The sequence below is a fragment of the Pleurodeles waltl genome, chromosome 4_1 (genome assembly GCF_031143425.1).
Source record: "Pleurodeles waltl isolate 20211129_DDA chromosome 4_1, aPleWal1.hap1.20221129, whole genome shotgun sequence".
Lineage (NCBI taxonomy): Eukaryota > Metazoa > Chordata > Amphibia > Caudata > Salamandridae > Pleurodeles > Pleurodeles waltl.
The window spans coordinates 969,863,080-969,886,957 of NC_090442.1; the positions used below are offsets into that span (position 1 = coordinate 969,863,080).

The window sequence follows — 23,878 nt, forward strand, 5'->3', positions numbered from 1 at the left end:
CACTCTTTCCTTGCTGAATAACGGGCATCGGGACCTGAAAAAGTAAATCAAAACATTAGAGGAAGGGTGGCAGACAGGGAGCATCCTCTGCCCAACACTGACGAAAGACTGCTCCCTACAGGGATAAGCGGGTGTGGCCACGTTGCAGAAATACGAGGCTGATCAAGCTGGAGGATGGACTTCTGGATTTGGGAGAGAAGAAGATGCCAACAAAGCATGCCGGGGAAGAAGTATTCCAGGAGTCGAAAGCGGAGAGAAGGAAGAAGCCCAGCCCCATGCTGATGAAAAAGAGAAGAAACCAGTGGATGCCAGTGAGGTGGAGCAGACGCCAGAGATCTGGTATGAGGAGGAGTGGTGGACGCCTCCGCCAGACAGTTTGCAGCAGCCTGCCACAGCTCAGAAAGACTGTGGCCGGTGCGGTGTTTAAACAGGACAGAGAAACATGAGGTGCAGGGGCAAAAACATGCACTCATGTTTGTGAAACTTTAAGGCTGCACTGTTATCAGAGGAGCTGTGAGTTTGTACTATTGTTGGGAGCGCTCTAAGGTCACACTGTGGGATTTGGAGGCCGCATTAACTGTCTTCACAACTTTAAGCCATGATTCATGCACAAAGCTGTTGTATCTGTAGGATGCTCAAACGGGGGGAGCGCCTCTTTGAAAAGGGGAAGACAGACTAGAAGTTGATCCCCATGCCCCTTGAATCATATTTTTTTTTATATACTTACCTGATAATTCCGGGTTGATCCTGAGGTCCAGGGATTAGGCACAGGTCTGTTACCTTTAAAGAAGGGGAAGACAAAAGAAGATCACAAATTTTGGGTGTTACAATGATGATTTGGTAACGGAAAAGCTACCTTCTTAAAGGAAAAGGCCATAACTCACAGCATGTTCATATTTGTTTTGAGGGTGCTGGTAGCAACATCGATCCTCAAGAACCCTATAAGGAAAGAAGAAAAGATCATCAGTACGCCTGTCAAGTCGATGAAAGCAAACCCTCCCCTTTTGTACTCCTGAACTTTATCAAATGGACTTTTGTGTTACTTGTTGCACATAGCCTCATTAAATTGACATTAAGAAACCCAATAAAAGCCTAAATTTACAGAATAACCAAGCCTCTGAAGTTATATTTCGATCCACCCCACTCACACAGCCTCAATGTGAGAGGCCTGAACGCCCCGGCAAAGCACCTGTCACTTCTGTCTATGCTAAGGGGTCTGGCTGTGACATCTGCCTCCTACAGGAGACATCTCCTCCAGAAAGACTGGAAGAGAATGCACATGCTATAGTAGTTTGATTGACAATTCTTTTCCTCAGGGCCGGGGAAGAGAGCTTGGGCTATCCTCCTCACAGCTAAGCTCCAAGGCCACTTCATACATACATTAGCAAACTTCTTGGAAGACTCCTTGCAGTTAGGTTTTCTATACATAACCACACCTATAGAAATACAACTATGCACACCCCCAATGATTATCAGGAGAACTTTATACTGGAGGCTCTGGGTCTTGTTGCCTTCTGCATAGATGAAGATGTTATAGAAGGCGGGGACTTCAATCTGGTGAAGAATACTTCCCTTGATAGAACAGCGCCGATGTCAGGTTAATCTGGGGCATTCTCAGCAGAGGACATTCGCTGGTTGCAAGGCATAGATGCCACAGTCATCTGGCAGCCTCATAACCACACCTCACAGGTGTATTATTTTTTCTACCTCACATTAAATATATGTGTAGCTTGATTACTTCTTAGCCTCCCCAAGCATCACAGGTACTGTCACCCAAGTGGACACAGGTCAACTTGTTCTCTGACCATGCCCCTATCACACTGTCCTTCCATTTTCCTGGGCTACCTATTTTGCCTAGGACATGGCACCTTAAGACTACACCCCTTTCATATTACTCAACAAAGAGAGAGGTGTGGGAGGCTATTACACACTTTTTGTTTACTAAATGACACACCTAACACACTCATTTCCCTTCTCTGGGACACATTGGAGGCACTGCTAAGAAGGGCGTTCACAGCGTTCTCAGTGAGGTTAAATAAGGACAAGAGGGACAAATGGTCTGCCCTAGAGACTTAGGTGAAGGAATCGGAAGAAGCACATGTCTGCACTGGGGCACACCACTGCGATGTCAGCTAACACTTGTGAGGAAACAATTGAAAGCCCTAGATTTAGTTAAGGCTCAATGCGCCCTCATTCGGACCATGCACAAATACTCTGTAGAGTTCAGATGCTTGAAAATAGGATCTCAGAGATCTAGTTGGCTGGGAGTCATAGTGTGACCACTGATGTGGATATAGTTGGGGCATTTGAGCAGTTCTATGTAAACCTTTACACAGCGCAGCAGACCTTGGTGTACTTACATTCTGCTCAAACTACTAGCCGCTAAAAACACCCATCAGGGTTGCCCATTGCCCCCTCTCCTATTTGCTCTCTATATAGAGCCCCTGGCTAAGCATGTGCTACTGATCCCACAATTCAAGGCATTCTTATAGGTTGCTAGGAACACAAGTTGATGTGGTATGCGGATGATGTTCTGGTTGCTCTCACCCAACACCTTTTTTTCTCTACCGGCCCTTCTTTGGGAACTGGAGGCCTTTGGCAGAGCCTTTGGCTTTTAGGTCAATATACAGAAATTGAAGGTGCTTGACCTTACCATCTCCAAGGCAGATAGAGCACAACTGGAACAGCCCTATCTGATCCCATGGGCAGCTCATTGGGTAACCTATGTGGGCATGGAAGTCTATCCGACCCTAGGGCAAATAGTGCAAGGCAACTATTTGGTTATCTTTCATACTGCATGTGGAGATGCCTAATCTTGGAAGGACGGTGAACTTTCTTGGCTGAGTAGGTTGGTGGCGGTAAAGATTACTCTGCTTCCCAAGATCCTATATGTCCTGAAGGTTCTTCCTCTTAGCCTGCCTCCATTCTTATTAGCAGAATTACAAAGTACAATTGAGACCACCTCCATTCTTATTAGCTGAATTACAAAGTACAATTGAGACCTCTATCTGGGGCGGCAAAAAAATGTGCATGGCACGGAAGAAGGCTGGTTTGCATGTTACTGAGGGTGAATTGGATATATCCTGTCTCTCGCATTACTATCTGGCAGCATAGCTATGGTATCTGGTAGAACGGAATAAACCTCCAACAGCAAAGGCACTTGTGCTTCATTTTTCAAACCATAATGGGGTTCAAATTTTTCCTGGCTTCCTAAAAAATAGGCCCCTGGGGGTTACTTTTCACCAGTATTTCGAGTGATGGATGTGGCCTGGAAAGGTGGCCATCGCTAACTACCTGTGGTCGCACTCTTTATCTCTCACACCCATCATGGGTAACCCGACTTGGTGCCTGTCCTTTTGGTGTCTGATTTCTGTAGTTGGTAGGAAGCCATTCATAGGTGATTGGAAGAGAGGATCTCTTCAACCATACAGGCTTCATGGATTTCCCATGCTTGCATGCAGAATATGGCATGCCGGTTGGGGAGCACTGGCGGTACATTATGGTTAAAAATTGGGTCGCACAACCCACAATCCATCCGCATGCCAGACGGCAGCTTTCTGCCTTCGAAAAGGGGCTTGTCACCAAGAAAGATGACAAAGGCCTCTTCTCAGAAATCTACAGCTATCTTAATAAAGCCACCTCTGTTGAGAAATACCCTGCTCAGAAGATGTGGGAGGCAGGACTCAAATGTCAATTGCACAACCTCCTTCAGTGCGGCAGGGAAAGAGGCAATACGGAAGGTAACTCACTACTGGTATTATACACTAGTCAGACTGACGCAATGGAACAGTGGCACCTCCGAGGGCAGCTGGTGTTGCTGCCACACAGGTACTCTGACCCAGCTTCTGTCGCACTATCCCAAGCTCAAACGATATTCGAAAGACGTCCAAAAAGACAATAATGCAATTTTTTACATCAATATCCAACCCTTTGGGGCTCCTCAATGTCTTAACATACACTTTTCAGTACTCCAAAGGAAAGTTCATAACTATGGCCCTATGCCCTATGAAACAGGTTAACCCTGCCAAATGGGCCACCAACCCATGCGGATTGACTGCATAAGTTGCGGGACATTATTGGGATGGAAAAACTCACAGCCTCCCTGGACCATAAGTTGCCACAATTCAACAAAATGTGTGGGCCCTGTGTTCAATTTCTGGCTCAAGAACTTCAAGGGCTAACCTGCCCCCAGTACTTATGAATACTCTGGATAATGGGAGGCCAGGAACAGCAGACAGCACTGACATAGCTTGACTTAAGAGGGCTGGCATTTCCTGGATAGGGCCTTGTCTAACTATTACCCTAGTGCTGCTTCATAATTAACACTGGATTGCTGGAACTCCTGGATAAATCCTTTCCCTCCTACTCATCTTGGTTCCCTCCATATTCTGTCCCCCCTTCTCTTCTCCTCGCTTTCCCTTTCCCCCCCCCATTTCTAAGTTCTGCATTGCTCTTTTCCTCACCAGCCAGTTGAATCTGAATGTATTACTCTCAAAAGATTTTAAACAAAAAAGATTTGAGCCATAAATATGTCTCAGGCCTTTCATTGCAACCTGTGGGTGTGCAATTTTAAACTGCCATTTGACCTGACTAAATAAACATTTTGCGAGGCCCAAATCTTCCTTCTTATTACATGTAAGCCACCCATAGAGTATGCCCAGAATAGCCCAGAGAGCAGGATGCAATATATTTAAAAAGTGGGGCATGTACTTTTACATTTCACATGCCCTTGCAGTGAAAAGCTTTTATATTAATTTTTCACTACTGTAAGGTCTACTCCTCCCATATGATAAAACTGGAGTTATCTTATTACATTTTTAAATGTAATTTCCAAATGGGAAGAGATAACCAATTCATGTTTGGTGTCTCTGTAATTGGAATGTAAAATCCTAATTTATGGGGGATTCAAATTTTAAATTACAGTTTTTGAAAATGCCACTTTGGCAATTTAGTGCCTGAAGCCTGTTTCTGGGTCATATGACTGGATGTAGCTGACAGTTGGACTTTGTATATTCCTCCCAAACAGCCACACACAATGGGAAGATATGTTGTGCCTTGATGGGATATCACTAGCAGGATGGTGGAAGGAGCTGGGCCCAACCACACTTACATGTGAATAGGCTATGGCCTTTCTCCACAAAAAGGGTTGCCTACCCACTGTAGTCAGTCTGGAGCCAGAGTCAGGAAGGCAGGGCATCTGTGCACTTCAAAGGCATGCCTCCAGAAGCTTGTTCTCACTTCAAAGACACAACTGGGTATAAATACTGGACCTCAGACTCTAACTCTTCAGTACACTTCTGAACTTGTTGATAATCTGCCATGAAGAAGGACTGTTTGCTGCTACAAGGACTGCCACTCTGCTGGAATGTTGCTCTGAAGGAATTGCTGCCCTGCTGTGCTGACCGCTGCCTGCCCTCTTGCCTGGGGAAGGAGAACTGGACCTGCAATTTCATCTTGAATCCAGGACTCCACAGTGACTCCAAGAACTAGTCTGCTGGCCTCCTGATCTTAGACTCAGTGGCATAAAAGGCTCACAATCAGCTCATGGACCCAGCTGCAGTGAATTCCTGATGCTCAAGTAGTGTCCTTCAGGTCCTGGACCATTGGTGTGGCTCAAGGAAGTTACATAAAGCTATTGGGCTCTTGGCACTAAAAAGAAGCCAATTTACACAAGGACCACAATGCTTGTAACAAATTTTAGGACAGAGCACCTCTAGCCATTCTCTTCTTAGATCAGCATCGACCACTCGGTGGGGACCGCCAAACTGAAGCTCCAGCTCACCCGTCCATGATGCCTGGCCTGCTCTTCCTGCCATGCCAATAGCCTCCTGTGACACTCTCCTTGCTCCTCGTGGCCCTCTCCAACATGAACAGGACTCTTGGCACAAAACTTGAGAAGGTTAAGCTTCAGCAGGATTAATTTGAGACTGCATCCGACTTGCGCTCCTCCGCAGTTAGCCTGGACTTTTGATTTTGACCCAGGCTAGCCCGACCAGATAGCCACAGTTGGTGCTTTGTGCTTTTAGGCACTATTTGACACTTAGGGGGTGATTCTGATTCTGGCGGGCGGCGGAGGCCGCCCGCCAGAATTCCGCCCTCCATTATACCGCTCCGCGGTCAGAAGACCGCGGAGGGTATTATGAGTTTTTCCCTGGGCTGGCGGGCGGTCTCCAAAAGACCGCCCGCCAGCCCAGGGAAAAACTCCCTTCCCACGAGGATGCCGGCTCGTAATCGAGCCGGCGGAGTGGGAAGGTGCGACGGGTGCAGTGGCACCCGTCGCGTATTTCAGTGTCTGCAAGGCAGACACTGAAATACTTTGCGGGGCCCTCTTACGGGGGCCCCTGCCTTGCCCATGCCATTGGCATGGGCACGGCAGGGGCCCCCAGGGGCCCCGCGACCCCACCTACCGCCATCCTGTTCATGGCGGCTTTCCTGCCATGAACAGGATGGCGGTAGGGGGGGTCAGAATCCCCTCGGCGGCGCAGCGAGCTGCGCCGCCTTGGAGGATTCTTAGGGGCAGCGGAAAACCGGCGGGAGACCGCCGGTTTTCCTGCACTGACCGCGGCCAAAGCGCCGCGGTCAGAATGCCCTGCGGGGCACCGCCGGCCTGTCGGCGGTGCTCCCGCCGACCCTGGCCCCGGCGGTCTAAGACCGCCGGGGTCAGAATCACCCCCTTATTCTTTAAAAATGAGAATCTCCGGTCTACTGATTGGAATTGGACTTTTGTCACTTTGCTCTTGTTTTATTTATTAACTTTTACTCTATTTTTCTAACGTGGTGTGGGATGCGTTTTATGTGGTGCTTTTACTGTTTTACTGTCTGAAGTATTGCACAAATAGTTTACACATTAGCTCTAAGTTAAACTTGGATGCTCTGAGCGAAGCTACCAGGGTGTTGACCATGGGTTAATTTGGGTTTGCTTGTGCCTTACCACAACAAGAATTGTGGGTGCTGCTTGACGAGGGCTCACATCCCAGTCAACCAGGAACCCAACTTCTCAAAGAAGCTAAAAATTAAGTTAGTATTCTCAGATTGTTTCATGTTTTGTGAAACTGTACAATAGCATCAAACGTTGTATAGATGATAGGCTGCCCTTATTGAATTTAGAAAATCTATAACCTTCCCTTTAAAATTTAACTGTTTTTAACATTTGTGTGCGAATTAAATGAAACATTTCATGATTTGTGTATTATTTTGTGGTTCATATCATCAAAATTCCTTAGGCGGGGGTCCCTGCATTCCAGTAACGAATCAGTGGCAGTACCTGAGGTCCAATAAATATTCAGTGGAGGTCCTCGGATTCCAGTAAGGATTATGTGGGGGTCAATAGAAGTCTAAATATAAGAACTTCTGATCTAGAAACATTGCCTATGAATACTCAACAACCTAATGTGAATTTAAAGATTGTCTTAGACTTAACTTGTGTCTGTCTGGCTGATGATTTCAGCACCATCTTATAAATCAAATCAGGAATTCTCACTTCTTTAGATAGCTCTCTATTCAAAAGCACTGCTCCTAAAAGGAGACCTGGCCACAAATCTGCAAATATTTGACCTTTTTCTTTTCCCAATATGAAAGGATCCCTGTGATCTCTGCAAGGTCTCAGGACTCCTCTGACTCCCGATCCTTACTTAGGAAAGTCGTCCCACACGTCCTTCATTATCCATCCATGCTTTAGGACGTCCACTGGCTTCTCTTCCTGCCACCAGCCAGCGCACATGTCTGTTGCCACCCATGTCCCTCTTTCTGATGCCTGATATCCTGCTTGTGCCCCTCCAGGTTAAAGGCCTGGAGAGAGAGAAGGGTATGACTGTTGGTGACGCCAGCCCCGGGGAAACAACGCTGTGGGTCGTCTTCCCCATCTGGTAACATCATAGTTACCAATAACAGCTACAAGAACCACCAAAATATCAATGGCACTCAGAAATATATTAAAGTCTCATTGACTTATGACACTGCACCACTCAAAACATGCCTTGATCTAAACTGGATCTGAATGTCAAGGACATATTCAAAACTCCACTAAAAAAATAAAAAAGAAATCATCCTGATGTTGAAGAACACCAGACAACCATATATTCATTCTTGGTTACCTAACCAGAACCCAAATCAGATCATTGCCCCTCAGGACAGTCGAGGCAAAGTTACTTGGACTTACCTTTGACACATACCACCAAGTCCGGGAACATATCACAAAGAAACCCAAGACGTAATGGCTTGAGCTATCTATCCTAACAAAAACTGAAACCCTTGCTTCCCCAAACCGACTTCAGGGCAAGTGTGCACCTGAATGAAGCCAAAAACCTGCCCCAACACATATAGAGAACATTTGACAGTCATTCTACACATTGTACAAAGTATATTCAAAAGATAAAGAAGGTCATCCACATAACTACAACATTTAGTTCCCCTCCGAACCGGTATCACCTTCAAGACCAGCTAGCACAGAGTACATACAAGGCCATCAGAAGCATCCACGCACACCTGAATGAGAAAATGACCAACTCAGGTAAATGTATGAAACTAAGAGCCAGGACACTGAAACAATGCCACTGATGAACTGCAAGAAGGAAAACACAGCAGGCAGGCATTGTCCATCTACTCACCAAGAATCTGCAACAACATTTCCTTCAACGGCAGAACGGATCCTACACTACAATTCAGAAAGAAATCAAGACCAATCTCTTCAAAGACGCATTATGAGTAAAAAGTGCTTTAAATTGGTAAAAGAAGTGCAGGTACTCACCAGAATGAGTGGAATTGAGTAGGTGGATGGGTTGAAGGCATGGCTAAGAAGCAAGCATTTACGTGTAGAAGAGGGTTGCACTACCCACCCCTTGTATCCACAAGTGCCAACCTAAATATGAGTCTTCATTTCCAACTCTATAGCTGAAGTTCTCTAAACAAATGGACTTGACTTGCTTCGTGAGACGCAATGGGGTTTCTACAATTTCACTTAGCAGGAGAAATATATTAACTATAGGACTTTTCCAAATTGTTCCTAAACACACAGTCTATCATTACGAGTCTGGCAATCTGCTGACCGCCAGACTCGCGGTAGCAGTCAGACCTCCACCAATGTGGCGGTCCGATCGCCACATTATGACCACACTGGTTGCGCTGCGGTCGGACCACCAGCACCGCCAGATTTTAACTTCACGATGACCTGGCAGTCCTAATCCACCACGACAGCGCTGCAAGCAGCATTGCACTGGGGATTACGACCCCTTTCTCCACCACCGATTTCATGGTGGTAAAACCGCCATAAAAAGGCTGGTGGAGACAGGGTCCAGGGGGGCCCAGTGAGGGCCCTGCACTACCCATGCACTTGGCATGGGCAGTGCAGGACCCCCCTGCCCAGCCCTACCACAATGTTCACTGTCTGCTTTGCACCCTACGCACTACAGCATTGCAGCTTGCTCTATTATGAGCCGGAGACAATGATGTAGGCCGTTTCCCACTGGGCCAGCTTGTGGAAACTGGGTTTCCGCCCGCTGACCTAGCAGCAAACTCGTAATACCCCTGGCGGGGATGCTGCCACACTGGCAGCAACCTACCCTTCAGAACTTCGGCAGGCGGGCTTTTCTGTCCGACGAAGTCATAATCAGGCCCCTAGTTTTTAAAAAAGAGTATTGAGACCCAAACCTTTACCATTAATAATCCAAATACTGAGTCTCTTCAAGAACTGAAGTGAAATGAGCAGAATTTTTGAGAATGAGATTCTTCTTTAGGCAAATGAAAGAAGAACGGATATTGCAGTGGCGAGTTATGCTATATGATTTTAAGAAAAAAATGAGATACTACTGATTGGCAAGACAAATAGAGGAGTTGTACTTAAATGGAGAGGTATTGATTGCACATCTACGATACCTTGAATGTAACTTTGACTTTCCTGCTTGGCCACTTTTTGTGACCTTGAACAACATGCCTCATTTGTATGTCCTTCATCTCACTCACATGTCATAACTGTGGGTGATTAAAACTAGTTCACTGCTGGTATTAAATTATATTTAAATGTTAAATTAGTGGATGTAAGACAGTTAGGTAAATTAGGCATTTAGAATAAATTAAGGGTGGCTGGGTAATGGCTAAAAGTACAGTTGTACTTAAAAATGGTAGGTTGCTTATTTCCAGGGAAACAATCTGCTCATATCACATTTGCATTGTGATTGTCCTGCAGGTCGAGGGCACAACCAGGTGAAGCAAATGACTGGCTATATTTCACTCTAAAAAAAAAAGAAGTAAGAATGGGCTTTGCCAGTTGGAAAAAGTTTGAATCTCATATACATTTTAGCCGCAACGAATACTGACAACATATCATTGAGACTTCTAGGATTCAGAAATGTTCTCATTCAGTTATTTTTTCAGATGTGCAAGTTGCTCTTGAGAAAAATTAGCCCCTTTGGTCCTGGAATCCTCTTAGATCGTTTCCTGATGCTCCCTTATGTGCAGAGCTTAGGGCACGGACAGGCTGATGTGGGAGGGGTTACAGAACAAATGGTATCCTTATAGAGGGGGCGTGAGAAGTAGACACATTGGTGCACACATACAACATTTTCGGCATATATGTTTACCGCTGCTGTCTAATTTCCTACTCCGGGCTGCCTGCCTGGCCTTACATGCACAGAATATGGAGGCGGTAGGTAGGGCCTGCTTCACTCTACAGAGTGATTAGCATTGTAGATCCCTGCTCTATGCTGTCAAGTGAGGAGTGATGATGGTTCCCATCGCCAAGGAAACCCTAACAATATTAAATATGAGCCAGCTCAGAGAAGAACAATGCTGTTGTTCTTTTGTCAGAGAAGAGAAAGGGCTTCCGGTTTTTCAAATTTCACACATGTCCCGTTTTTAATGAGGGTTGACTGAAAACAAACGGAGGCAGGTTTTTTATGTGTCCCAAAGCAGGACTAGCTAGCAGCTTATTTGAAAGCAATTTAATGAATGTAATTACCAGATATGATTCTGGGTTTAAAACGTGCTATTCATTTTATTCCCTTAGTGCCGTGTTTGTCAGTTTCTTCGTCATTCTCAGTCCCTCGGTTGGAGTAAAATTGTAGTCCTTCTCTTCTTTTAGTGAAATGTCCCAGTTTTTAGTTTCCAAAATAGGATCACCCTATATCTGCCTCCTCTTCCTTGCGAACGAGCATTTCCTTCACTCAGAAGTAAGGAAACAGGAATTGCTAGTACTTAGCTTCATTACTTAGTTTCAGCACCGCAAGTCAAAACATCAGAAACATAAAAAAGGACCTACCTTTTGTAAATAGTCCTGAATTATATCCCAGGCTCCCTGTATGTGTTCAGGGCTCTAGTGCTTTCAAATTGTTTGCTCTAAAAAGTACAGAGGTTGGTATGTCACTGTTTCATGTATTAGTTTAAAGTGTAGGGTGGCTAAATGCTGAGAAAAGAGGAAGTCAAAAACACAGGATATTGCAGTATTAAAACAAAACATGTCAATCTACAAGAAAACCACAAGGAAAATGAATTACCACAATCGGAGTGTTTAATCCTCCGAGATTCTTGTATAAATTGAAGAGAAAGAGGTGGCAGTGGATATAAGACTTTGTGCCAGTAAGAGTACCAAAAGTGTTTCTATTTAATTTGGAACAGTTTAAAACAACAAGTTATACCAGGCAGGTTAACAATGGTTATTACTACACAATCATTTTTTAACACAGCCTAGTAGGCGAGGCCCGGATGCAAGATCACTTCATCAAGATTTAATTATATCTTAAAGGGTTGTATATGAATTTAATGTAGGGTAATCATGTGATAATGTTTTGGATCTTGTATAACAGGTTTTATAAACATTGTCAAAGGGTGTGGAGTCAAAAAAGCTCCTTTATCATAGTATGATGTTTAGGGTGATGCAAATGTGAACCAATTCCTGGTTCTTCAAATGTTGGTCCTTCAAGTTTAGTGTAGATTGGTGGTTCCATATCCAATTTACTTACATCGTTCTCTGTAGTGAGACTGATGAGCTACAAAATGAAGGGCTCCAATTACACTCAGAGTAATTTACCAGTGAAACCGATATATTTATGTGTTTCTTTCAGCTCTCTGTGTGTTGTCAGTGAGTCACCCTAAGTGGCATGAGCATGACCATTGTGCACATCGAGCTGTGTGTAGCATTGGGATTCATCCGGAAACTTATCTTGAAAGGCACAGCATGATTGAAGCCTTATTTTTGCTTACTGTGGTTCTTTTCGAATGGGGTATGGCCTAGCAGTCCTGAATGAACATCTCTCACTGAGGTTAAGTCTTTCTACTTAGGATTCAAATTGATTCAAGTATTTCAATCCATCACTTTGAGGTAGCTTTATGTTAAAACAATGAAGGTTCAATATAGAGAAACGGGTACATTTGTGTGAATTTAAAGCACCTGCCATGGGATACCCACTGATGAAAGACCTGCGGCTTGCTCCATTGAGGCTGAAAACGTGGACTGCTTAAAATTTTCGATTTCAATGTTTAGCATGTAATAATTCATGTTCCTTTAACTTAGGACAATTTAGGCCTCGTTGTCCATCTTTTCATGACATTGATGTTTAACACATGATGTGAGCTGCTGAGTTGTGCTGTCTTAATAAAGACTCGTAAACTTTCAGTATCTGAGAAATTATTTCCAGTGACTATCAGAGAACAGTGTACCTTCTCAATGACACAGCAAAAGCCCCAGCCTGAAAAACAAACTATTTAACATTTCATGTATAGAGAGCAGATGCTGTGAACACTAGAACTCCACGTATGAGAATAGCGAGAGAATTCTAAAATGTATTTCTTTATCAACTGTTGCTTTTGCTTTATTCTCTTGGTTATGAACGTTTGAATCATGTACTAATGTAGTAAATGTATGAAGCTGTTGTCTAAAGCCATATAAAAGCGAGAGATTTCTCTCTGTTGGGAGTAGATACTTTCCTACTCTTTGAATACTAATCTATGTTGGCTATTGAGAAGAACTTTATTGAGTTTTGCTGTATCTCCTATTGATTCTAATACTTATTGATTTAACTTGATGGATCAGCATGTGCATTTCTGTACATTAATTCATTTAAGTAAACCTTGAAACGAAGTTCCTTGTATGTCATTCTTTACCAGAAATGCTTTGTTCTTGCTTTCTGTATTTTGCTATCCCACTTACTAAAAGAGATATGTCTCGTGGAAAGCACCAAAGTCCGGTAGGGACTATACCTATCCTGGCCCGCTGCCAGTGCGCAAGGAGAAAATTTATGTATAGGTTGTTGAACGTAGACAAGGCTGCTTGTTTGCTATTTGGTTGGTGTTGCGGTTATCTAGCTGTCAACAAGACCCAGGTTCTGAATGCTACTTTTAGCGAACCCAGTTTTTTTTTTATTCACAAGCATTTAGACTGTAGCCACCTTCGCTTTTCCCATTTGTTAGGCCCTATATTGACAGCATGCTCAGGAAAGCTGGCTGACAAACAGCACTAGCTGAAAGAAACTTTCAAAATATCTTGAGGGCTGTGTCAACCCTCCCTTACCACCCAAATGTCCACTCAAGACAGCCTGGTGGTTGGACGTACTGAAACACAGAGATAGCTATAGCCAATTTCTCTTGGAGTGCATTTATTGACACTATCTCTAGTTGCTGTCAGATGTGTTGCTCACTCCTGTTTTGGATTATATGGGTTAGTGTATTGCACAAAAGAGTCTGTGAGAAAATGCATATAGTTCATTGCATTTTCTTGAGTGTACAATACCAATGCCAGCAATTTTAGAAAGATAATGTATGGGTCAAGTCCAGCGGCAGCTGGTACCGTTTGAAAGTGGTGGGGCAAGTGAAGTGCCCACCACTTCCCCGCCCCCCCCAAAAAAACACCCCCTCCCTCCAAAAACCCTAAAAATAACCCCTGCCCTCAAAAAGCCCAAACCATAACACTAAGTACAAATCAACACTGCACTTGCATGCATTACACACATACATGCATTACACACACATGCACTACACATTTAAAATAAAAATGGCACTTACCCACAGGCTGTGTGTCCTCCTCAGTGCTCTTCTTCTTCATGGATGCCGGAAGAGCTACCCTAACCAATCCAGGTGCTGCCCTCATGCTACTAATCAGCATGAGAGCAGCACCTGGACTGGATAGAGCTGTCTGGCCGGACGCTCCTTCAGGCTCTAGAGGCCTTTGCTGGGTCTCCACCCAGCTGTCCTTAAGCAGCTGAGTGGAGAGCTTCAAAGTGTGCATGTCACTTTGGAGCATCCAGTCAAGCCAGTGCTACAGTCCTCTGCTGCCAATCAGCAGAGGACACGCCAGGCATGACATAGGGCTGGTGCACAATGCACTGGTAAAAAATAAAATGGCAATAAAAGTTTTATTTTTGCCTGTGCTGCTCACAGTGGGTGGGGGGACGATGCTTCCCCACCCTCTGGAAGAAACCATCGCTGGTCAAGTCACGAGAATTCATCCACTGATCCAGTGCAGTGTCCCATTTTGCTTCCACTCACCACAGCATGTGACACACTTCAGCTATTGGCTTACCTGTGAGTGACGGTATTTTTTTCTTGCACAATGTGCACATCAGCACAATATGTAGTCCACTTCAAGGGCACTTATTGGAACTAGTGGAATGTGTGCTTTTACAATAAAACATATTTTGTTCTTTATATAGTGCTTGTTTTATTTAGGTGAAAGTCTGACAGTCCCCCAAAACTGCCACCAGCCGCTCAACATGTCTTCATAAAAAACGATTCACAAAAAAAAAGTTTTCATCAGTGTGAAACAGTGACAATTCTCACTTAATGTAGAACCTTTCAAGACATCTGGGTTGCCATTCATTGCCTGACTTGAGTCTAATGGTAGAGTCTGTGTCAGTCTCTGCAGCTCCACTGACTTATATAAGAAAATTGCGTCACCAAGAAGAGTGAAATTGGGTGTTTTTGGGGTGTGGTTCCATTGAAAACATCGGAGATTGTGGATGAGTAAGGTTTTTAGGACCAGTGATCCTACTGAATCCTATAGGTGGTATTTCACTTGTCTGGAGGATGGAGCTGACCCTTTAACTGGTGATATTCTCACAAGCGAGCTTTGGGAGGACAGCAGACCAAAGGGGACGCTGTTCCCCGAGGGCATTGGGGAGATACAGGCACAGTCTAGATGACTGTGCTTCTTGGACTACATCCAGTAAATAACATAGCACAATGGTTATATATACATTTTAGGGCTGCCACCCATGAGATTTTATGGTAGGTGTACTCGGTGGCAGCCCTTGCGTAGAAAGCCCACCTGCTCACTCTGTTCATGTTAAGTCTGAGGGAAAGTAAAATTGGCTTACTTGGTCGCAATGTGGGCAGGCTGGTTGCAGCAGGTATATAAGGGAATAGGAAGTTGTGTTTGGTTGTCGCTTTGAGACAGGTGCAAAAGTGGTGGTTGGCCCACAAGTTTGCAGGCCTTTACTTAAGGTTATTTTGGTTAACATATGCTAATCAGGCTGAAAGGAGGGGGGGGGGGGGGGTCAACAAGCCCAAAACGGAAGTCCTGGAGTTAAAGGTTATGCCGTAGGATTATCAAGTTTAGCAAATGTCAATTGGTTCACTGTTAAGCAGGAGGGGAAGTTTAAAGTGATACATTCATAGCACTCCAATAGGTCAGAATGTCAAATTTTGACAGGTATGTATACAGGGGGCGGGATTTAGGGTTTGGGGGGAAGGCGAGCCTGTTTATTACATACATAGTGAGATTTTAGTTCTGTGAGGCATTAAGCCGAGGATGTTTTATGTAATACGAACCCGTTTCAAAAAAGTGCATTTTTTCACACTCACAAGGAGTCACTGGTCTGTGATGTGCCCCATTTCACCCAATGACGGTGAGTAGAGAGATATGATAACGTGATTAAAAAGTATTGGAACTGTGGACTGGTTAAGGGATGGGGGTGGGATCAGGCTGGGAAAGTGAGACCCGCTGAAACAGATTACAAATGAAATGTCTCCCCTCTCACTAAAAGCCCAATAGATACAATGGATTCCACAGATCATCGTTATACATATAAATTACACTCTTCCTTTAAAATCAGTAGACCTAATAATACAAATAAAATAGCGCAGCACACTTCTCGCTCGATGAGACCAAGATTTTAGTGGTATTTCACGCCTCTGCTTGACCTAAAATTACAGCATCGACTGCTCAGCTCTCCGGTCCGCCGTGGCCCGTGCCTTCTGTTAAACTTCCTTAATTGTCAGACAGACTTTACAAGGAGATTTAAAGCCATAATATTATGTATCACTGTTGGCTGTTTGGAATTGAAAAGGACCATCAGAACGACTGATAAACAATTCGGGAGACTCTCTGGAGAGCAATGGATTCGAGCTGCAAAGATCACTTTTTTAAAGAAATGTGTATTTCAGGTGGGGTACCATAGCAGTCCCAGACACTGTTACGGTACAGCCAGTTCCACAACTCACTTTCTGAGGGAAGTGGGGGAGCTCTTGTCCATAATGCTCCCCCAGGCTGCCTCCGACTGTGCTTCTGTCTCACACACTTCCCTCGCTCCTCCCACTTCCCGGGGGGCAGGCTCAGTCTGCGAGGTGATGCACGCCCCTCTTAGTGACGTCCCGGCCTTGCTACTAATCTCCTGCCAGGTGACGTGAGAGCCGGTGCCCGCCCCTGTGCCCGCCTCCGCCCTCGGACAATGGATCACAGGGACCGCTAGCCGTCTCTAGATCTTGCGGAGGGCAACGCGGGAGTCCTGGCACAGCGGGCACCCCGAAGACCTGGGCGCCTGTGCCCAGTAGAAATAGGCCCGTGTACAGCAGCACAATGGGCCCTGATCTGCAGCCGCTGAGCTCTACACTGCTCAGGAAGAACCGCTGCTATGAAGTCACCTTGGACCCGGGGAGCCAGGAGCTGTCGTGGAGGGACTTGCAGCCCAGGCGCAACAGAGCCGGTTAGTGCCTGAGTCCTAATAAGCTGGCCTAGTGGCCGCAGAGGGTTGCCCTGTGGTCCTGCTGAATGCGTTGTACCCCAGCCTGATGTGTGCCAAGCGTGCTGTGAGCGTCAGTTCGTGATAATACCCCATGTTCTCTGCCACATTCTCCTTGCTGGCTTCACTGACTTAGCACCCGAATCTTTGTGTCCCCATGAATCAGCCTGTGTGCTTCCGTCTGTGTGTTCGGTTCTCCCGGCTCGTGTGCTCGTTGTGCAACAGGCGGCTGGCCCATCTACCCAGGCTGAGTATTTTGTGTCTCAGACAGCAGGCCCCTGTATGAAAACCTGTGTGCACTAATTGTCAAACACCGTGCCCTCTATACATGAGCACGTGTGCCCTGTGACCCAGTCGTGGTGTGTGATGTCAAAGGGTGCACATTCCGAATACCCACTGATGCCCCCCGTTCGGTGCGTCAAAATGTGAGCCTCCGTGTGCCCCTGCTCCCCAGACTCTGTGCCTCTGTCTATTAGTGCAGCTCTTGACTATGAGCACTCACATCCCAAAATTGTGTGTACCCACTTTATAAACTGTATGCACCAGAGTACGCGTTTGCGTGGCACTATGATCTGGTTTCATTGTACGAGGCCCAACTGTGTGTGTACTTACCTCAGTTTCTCCTATCACAGACTCAGCCCCACTTTACCACAGACAGTGTAACACCTGGTCCCAGGGGGCGCTTCCTCAAACTCAGACTGTTCCACGGGATATGGCCCCCTTTTTGTCTCGGCTGTATGACTCGTTCCAGAGAGTATTTTATCCTCAGTCACAGAGCTTTATAGTGCATTGTATCAGACTATACTCTGCTATGTCGCCAACCGTGCTCCAAGATGTGATGCCCTGTACCAGACTCCTGCATCATTGACTGAAACCTTTGTACTGCAGACTGTGCCCCAATATCTTGTTCAGGTGGGTCACATGCTGTCTAGTATCTTGTAGAAGGCACCCATGGGTCATTGACTGTGTCTTCTTCTAACACAGACAAGGCCCCACAATGCGATGTTCTTGGCTCTCGTGGTTTGATGCCCTTTGACCCCAGGCTATCTGATCCGGTGCCTCTGTCTGTATCCTGCAATGTTCCAGACTGCCTCAGAGAACCACTGTGTGCACTTTGACTGAGTTTAAATACATGATGACCTGGAATGTACAAGTTTACTTCTATTAGCTTGCGCTCCCACACCCTGGCATCTTTGCCTGAGCCCCAGAGTGGCTGGTATCATGTCCTAGACCAATGCTTCCCAAACCTTTTAGAACCATGGTCCACTTTTTAGAACAAACTGGGCATTTTGCCCTGACATAGAGTTTTATAGTGACAAAACTGTATTACACACAAATGATAATGGGAATCGGATTTCAGTAAATAATCATTTGCACATCACCAAATGACATGTCTAGATTTGTTTTGACCCTAATTGTTTCCATCACACTTCAGAATTACACAGAACATGCTTAATTTTTGCTTTCCTAACTGCTGAATGTGCACAGTTCATTTACAGGTATATATATTTTGTTGTGTGTAATAAAAAATGGCATCCTACAGCCTTTCCTTTCACAGTTAATTTATCCCAGTAAGATTTGTCACATAGTTCACTTTACATTTCTTTCTGTGACTGCAAAGTGAGAGGAGTTTGTAAACACTAACCCTCATGTAAAAAAAATAAGCAGGACTTTGTCAGAAGACATAGCCTGACGTTTTATCCTTCCTTCTTTGAAGCACAGCAAATATGACAGGATAAATACAGAATGTAAAGGCTTCCTTATTTATTGCTTGGATGTTCGTGACCCTCCAAAAAGCAGCTCACGACCCACTGTTTGGAAAACACTTTCCTAGACACTATAGACTGTACATTGCCACATTGTAGACCATATATTTCCGTACCACTGACTCTGCATCCAGGCTGATGCCCCTTGGTCCCCGTCTGTGTTGTCTGGGGGGGCTCAGGATATCTGATTTGATACCCTAGACTTAGCATGGCATAACAAAGACCAGACATACTGTGTCACATCTGTATTGTCCATGCTGTCACCTCTGACTAAGCCGGCCATACTTACAATGTCTTTGCTTCAGATTTAGTCGCCTGGCAACAGATAATTTCCCCACACCCCAAATCAAGGACGGTTGTTTTGGCACCCCTCAGTGATTCCATTGAACTCCAGACCATAACCTATTTGATCTCACGACATGCTCACCTAACAACCCCAGAACAAATTCTCTTCGACTCACAGAGATGTACATTGGATTTTGTCAATTTAAAACTAGAATACAATATTTAGGTATTGATAAGGTTATTTGCTGCTTCTACTGACTGGGATCGAGCAGTCTTCTTGTTCAATAGGATACGGTGTCCAACTTAGATAGAAAAGTGGCCCCAATTAGTGTATTAGATGGCCAAAAAAGTAGTCCATGCTTGCAAATTGGGGCAGTTTTGAACTTATGAAGACACGCTGTATAGTTGTTTCACAGGGGTGAATACTGCATGCGTTGTGCTTGCTGCAGTAAATGTTTTAATATTGAGGAAATCAACAGTAAACACCGACCCACCAGACCCTAAAACGGGCACACAAACAGTCAAAAAAGCCATCCCTCACTCTGACCTGTCAGACCAGCCAATCCGCACTGCCTGATTGCCGTATAGACCAGTCCGACCCTGATGGGATATGGTCTAAATTGAAAAGCTATCCTTGAGTCAAACACACTTTTTGGGAGTTTCACAAAGAGGGGGGCCAGTCAAACACGGATTTGGAAAACCAGCAAGCCTGCTCCAGTACACCACTGTTCATTTTTTGTGAGCTTGTTCAATCAAATTCTAGAACGCTGACCTCCAACTGAGTCATCCCTCTTTAGCCAACAGTTGTTATCCCTCTGTTGCGATTTATATAGAATATGCTGTGCCTTGTTTCTGTCACAAGCACTGAGCTCCGACTTTCCACGTAGGCATTTTTATACACATATGCCTTTCATCCGAAGGGTGACTATTTACGTGCAAGAGTGACTAGTGAACAATACTTGGTGTAACTTCATGGCACTATTCGGTTTACTGATTGTTTTGAGTTCACTTTATTGTTATTTGGCAGAGTTTCCCAGTTCCACATATAAATGAGCTCATCCAGTACAAGTTTATTTGGATACTGGGATTTGTAATCTTTTTGATTCCATATCGTCAGGACTGCAAGTTCCTGAATGCAAACAAATTGCCTGGACTGGATAAACCACCAATAATTGAAACTGGGAAACTTGATATCGCTGCCTTTTGCTATGGAGTAGAATGTATTTGTGGAGTAGACTGACTATGAAGTTAATCATTAGCAGTGAGACTTTGCCTGGGTGCCAGCTGTTTATTTCTCGTCTAGACTGTTGTCAAAATAGAGAATGCATTTTCAAAACAAGACAAGCGACCCAGGTCTCGGAATGAGCATGAGGCAGCTCTTCGAAAAGCACTGGGTTGCTTTCCACAATCAGTTATGCATTCATTAGTTCGCTGTGAAGGCATCCTTCTCACAATCCAAGTCTTGCCCTTCCCAACAGAAGGAGTGTGTCCTGGAGTGAACTTATAAACCTGCCTCCTCTGCTTATGGCCTACCTGCTAAAGTTCCTTCTTGCCTTTTTGCGTATTGCCTAGCTTCTACCCCCTTGTCTATGGCATAGCTGCTAACACTACCTTTCTTGGAGACACAAATTAAAGAAATCTTACAATCCATACAGATCACCCACAAACACGCATGGCTGCTCTCGACACACACATGAAAGCCTATGAGTGCAGTGGCTAACCTTTTGGCTGATACTCCCACCACAACATTAATGCATGTATGTGTGCACTATTTCTATAGTGAAAACCTAGCCAAAAAGCAGAAGAGCATTGTACAGAGTCAAAGATGGCCGTGAAGTCAACGACTAAAGGAAGAGGTAGCTGGATTGTGGATGGTTGATCTTTTGTGATGCTGTTTTCTTTAAAGGGGTGAGCCTTCACTCTTTCCTAAATTCGAGCAGCATTTGGGCAGTCCTCATGGACCTAGTAATCAGGTTTGAACTGGCCTATAGGGTGATCAGACAATGCTCGAAGAGCTGGTCTGACATGTCAGTGTATGGTCATTTGTAGGTAGAGCATAGCAGTGTGCAAGCCCTTCTCAACATGTTGTAATATATTCTGTGGGGTTTAACAACATCTATCTCACGCCCATCACTTTCATTCATTCTTGGGCCTGCCTTTCAAAAATCCCTTGATGTCGTAGGTAAATGCTTTACGTTTGTCCCGCCTTGAGGCTTTTTGGTTACTGCTTTGGAGACTGATCCTGTTACATGGATTATTGCACGATTGGGCATGTACCTCAGTGTGGCACACTATTGTTTTATTTTTTCCCTCACCCATGGCGGCATGTTGTTTCTTTGCCTTCTTTAGTTTTGTCATCTTGCTCTTTCTTTTGATGTCTGCAAGGGTTTTTTTTTTGTGTGTGCAGTTTTTTGTAGTGCGAACTTGACACAAAGGTATTAGAGCGCTTTATTTTGTAATTTTTGTTTTGCAGTTTTATATAGCGCAAACTCGATGCAAAGGTATTACAGCGCTTTACATGAGCACCGGTACATTGCACAAGAACACATTTATTTTTGGTAGAAAGAATAGATTAAGGGGGTCATTCTGACCCCCGCGGGCGGCGGAAACCGCCAGAAGACCGTACCACGGTTAAAAGACCGCGGCAGTCATTCTGACTTTCCCGCTGGGCTGGCGGGCGACCGCCAAAAGGCCGCCCGCCCAGCGGGAAAGCCCCAGCAACGAGGAAGCCGGCTCCGAATGGAGCCGGCGGAGTTGCTGGTGTGCAAGTTGCACCCGTCGCAATTTTCAGTGTCTGACAAGCAGACACTGAAAATCTTAATGGGGCCCTGTTAGGGGGCCCCTGCAGTGCCCATGCCAGTGGCATGGGCACTGCAGGGGCCCCCAGGGGCCCCACGACACCCGTTCCCGCCATCCTGTTTCTGGCGGTGAAAACTGCCAGAAACAGGATGGCGGGAAGGGGGTCGGAATCCCCATGGCGGCGCTGCTTGCAGCGCCGCCGTGGAGGATTCCCTGGGGCAGCGGGAAACCGTCGGGAAACCGCCGGTTTCCCTTTTCTGACCGCGGCTTTACAGCCGCGGTCAGAATGGCCCCAGAAGCACCGCCAGCCTGTTGGCGGTGCTTCCGCGGTCGTTGGCCCTGGCGGTCCATGACCGCCAGGGTCAGAATTACCCCCTAAATGATTTGCCCAGAATCACATGATGGTGAGCTGGACCTGAGACTCTAACCATGTTCCCCAGCTTCAAAAACAGCAGCTCTGGCCTTATGCCACATCCTCTCTGTAGGATGCTGGCCTGGCTTGTAGTGGGTACCAAAGGTACTTACACCTTGTGCCAGGTCCAGTTATCCCTTATTAGTAGAATAGAGGTGTTACTAGCAGCTTAGACTGATAGAAGGTAGCTATGGCAAAGCAGCTTAGGCTGAACTAAGAGACATGCAAAGCTCCTACTATACCACTTATATCATATGCACAATATCATAAGAAAACACAATACACAGAGTTACTAAAAATAAAGGTACTTTATTTTTATGACAATATGCCACAAGTATCTCAGTGAGTACCCTCAGTAAGAAGGTAAGTAATATACACAAGTTATATGTACACAAACCCAAAACAGGTAAGTAAGAGTCAGAAAAGTAATGCAAACAGTGTAGAATTACAATAGGTTGCAATAGGCAAACATAGGTCTAGGGGCAACACAAACCATATACTCCAAAAGTGGAATGCGAATCACGAATGGACCCCAGACCTATGGGAGCTTGTAGAGGGTCACTGAGACTGTAAGAAAACAGTCAGGGTGCCTAAGATACCCCACCCCAAGACCCTGAAAAGTAGGAGTAAAGTACACCTACTACCCCAGAAGAGCACAATAGTCGTGATAGGGGGATTCAACAAGAACAACAAACACCAGCAGTGCACTGAAAATGGATCCCTGGACCTGAGGACCTGCAAAGCAAGGGGACCAAGTCCAATAGTCGCGACAGTGTCCAGGGGGGCAGGAGCCCAGGAAACCCCAGATGAAGGTGCAAGGAAGCTGCCTCCGGATGGAAGAAGCTTGGAATTCTGCAAGAACGAAGAGGACTAGGAACTTCTCCTTTGGATGGAAGATGTCCCTCGTCGCGATGAAGGTGTTCCCATGCAGAAATACCAGAAACAAGCCTTGCTAGCTGCAAGGGTCATGGTAGAGGTTTTTGGGTGCTGCTGAGGACCAGGAAGGACCAGGATGTCGGCCCTTGGAGGAGGTGACAGAGGGGGCGCTCAGCAACTCAGAGAGCCCTCACAGAAGCAGGCAGCACCCGCAGAAGTACCTGAACAGGCACTTGGGCGATTTGTGAACCGGAGTCCATGCAGAGTTACAAAAGAGGGTCCCATGACGCCGGAGGTCAACTCAGCGGGTTGAGCACTGCGGGAAGGAGTGCTGGGGACCCAGGCTAGGCTGTGCACGAAGGAAATCCTGGAAGAGTGCACAGAAGCCGGAGCAGCTGCAAATCACACAGTACACAGTTTTGCAGTCTAGCGTGGGGAGGCAAGGATTTACCTCCACCAAACTTGGACTGAAGGATCGCTGGACTGTGGGAGTCACTTGGATAAAGTTCCTGTGTTCCAGGGACCACGCTCGTCAGGATGAGAGGGGACCCAGAGGACCGGTGATGCAGTCTTTTGGTGCCTGCGTTAGCAGGGGGGAAGATTCCGTCAACCCACTGGAGATTTCTTCTTGGCTTCTGGTACAGGGTGAAGGCAGGCGACCCCCAGAGCATACACCACCAGGAAACAGTTGAGAAAGCCGGCAGGATGAGGCGCTACAATGTTGCTGGTAGTCGTCTTGCTACTTTGTTGCGGTTTTGCAGGCGTCCTGGAGCAGTCAGCTGTCGATCCTTGGTAGA

The 23,878-nt window shown here is 45.7% G+C and overlaps 1 protein-coding gene across 2 annotated transcripts in view; it reads left to right on the top strand.

Annotated features, from left to right (window-relative positions):
* The first annotated feature begins 16,572 nt into the window (after nt 1–16,572).
* Nucleotides 16,573–23,878, top strand: part of CERK (ceramide kinase) — a 215,725-nt gene continuing 208,419 nt past the window's right edge. The window contains exon 1 of one of the 2 annotated variants that reach the window (XM_069229725.1): nt 16,573–16,907. In XM_069229725.1, the coding sequence (XP_069085826.1) occupies nt 16,781–16,907 (127 nt within the window). In that variant the 5' untranslated portion in view covers nt 16,573–16,780. The remainder of the gene's footprint in view (nt 16,908–23,878) is intronic. The other variant, XM_069229726.1, reaches the window with a different exon arrangement.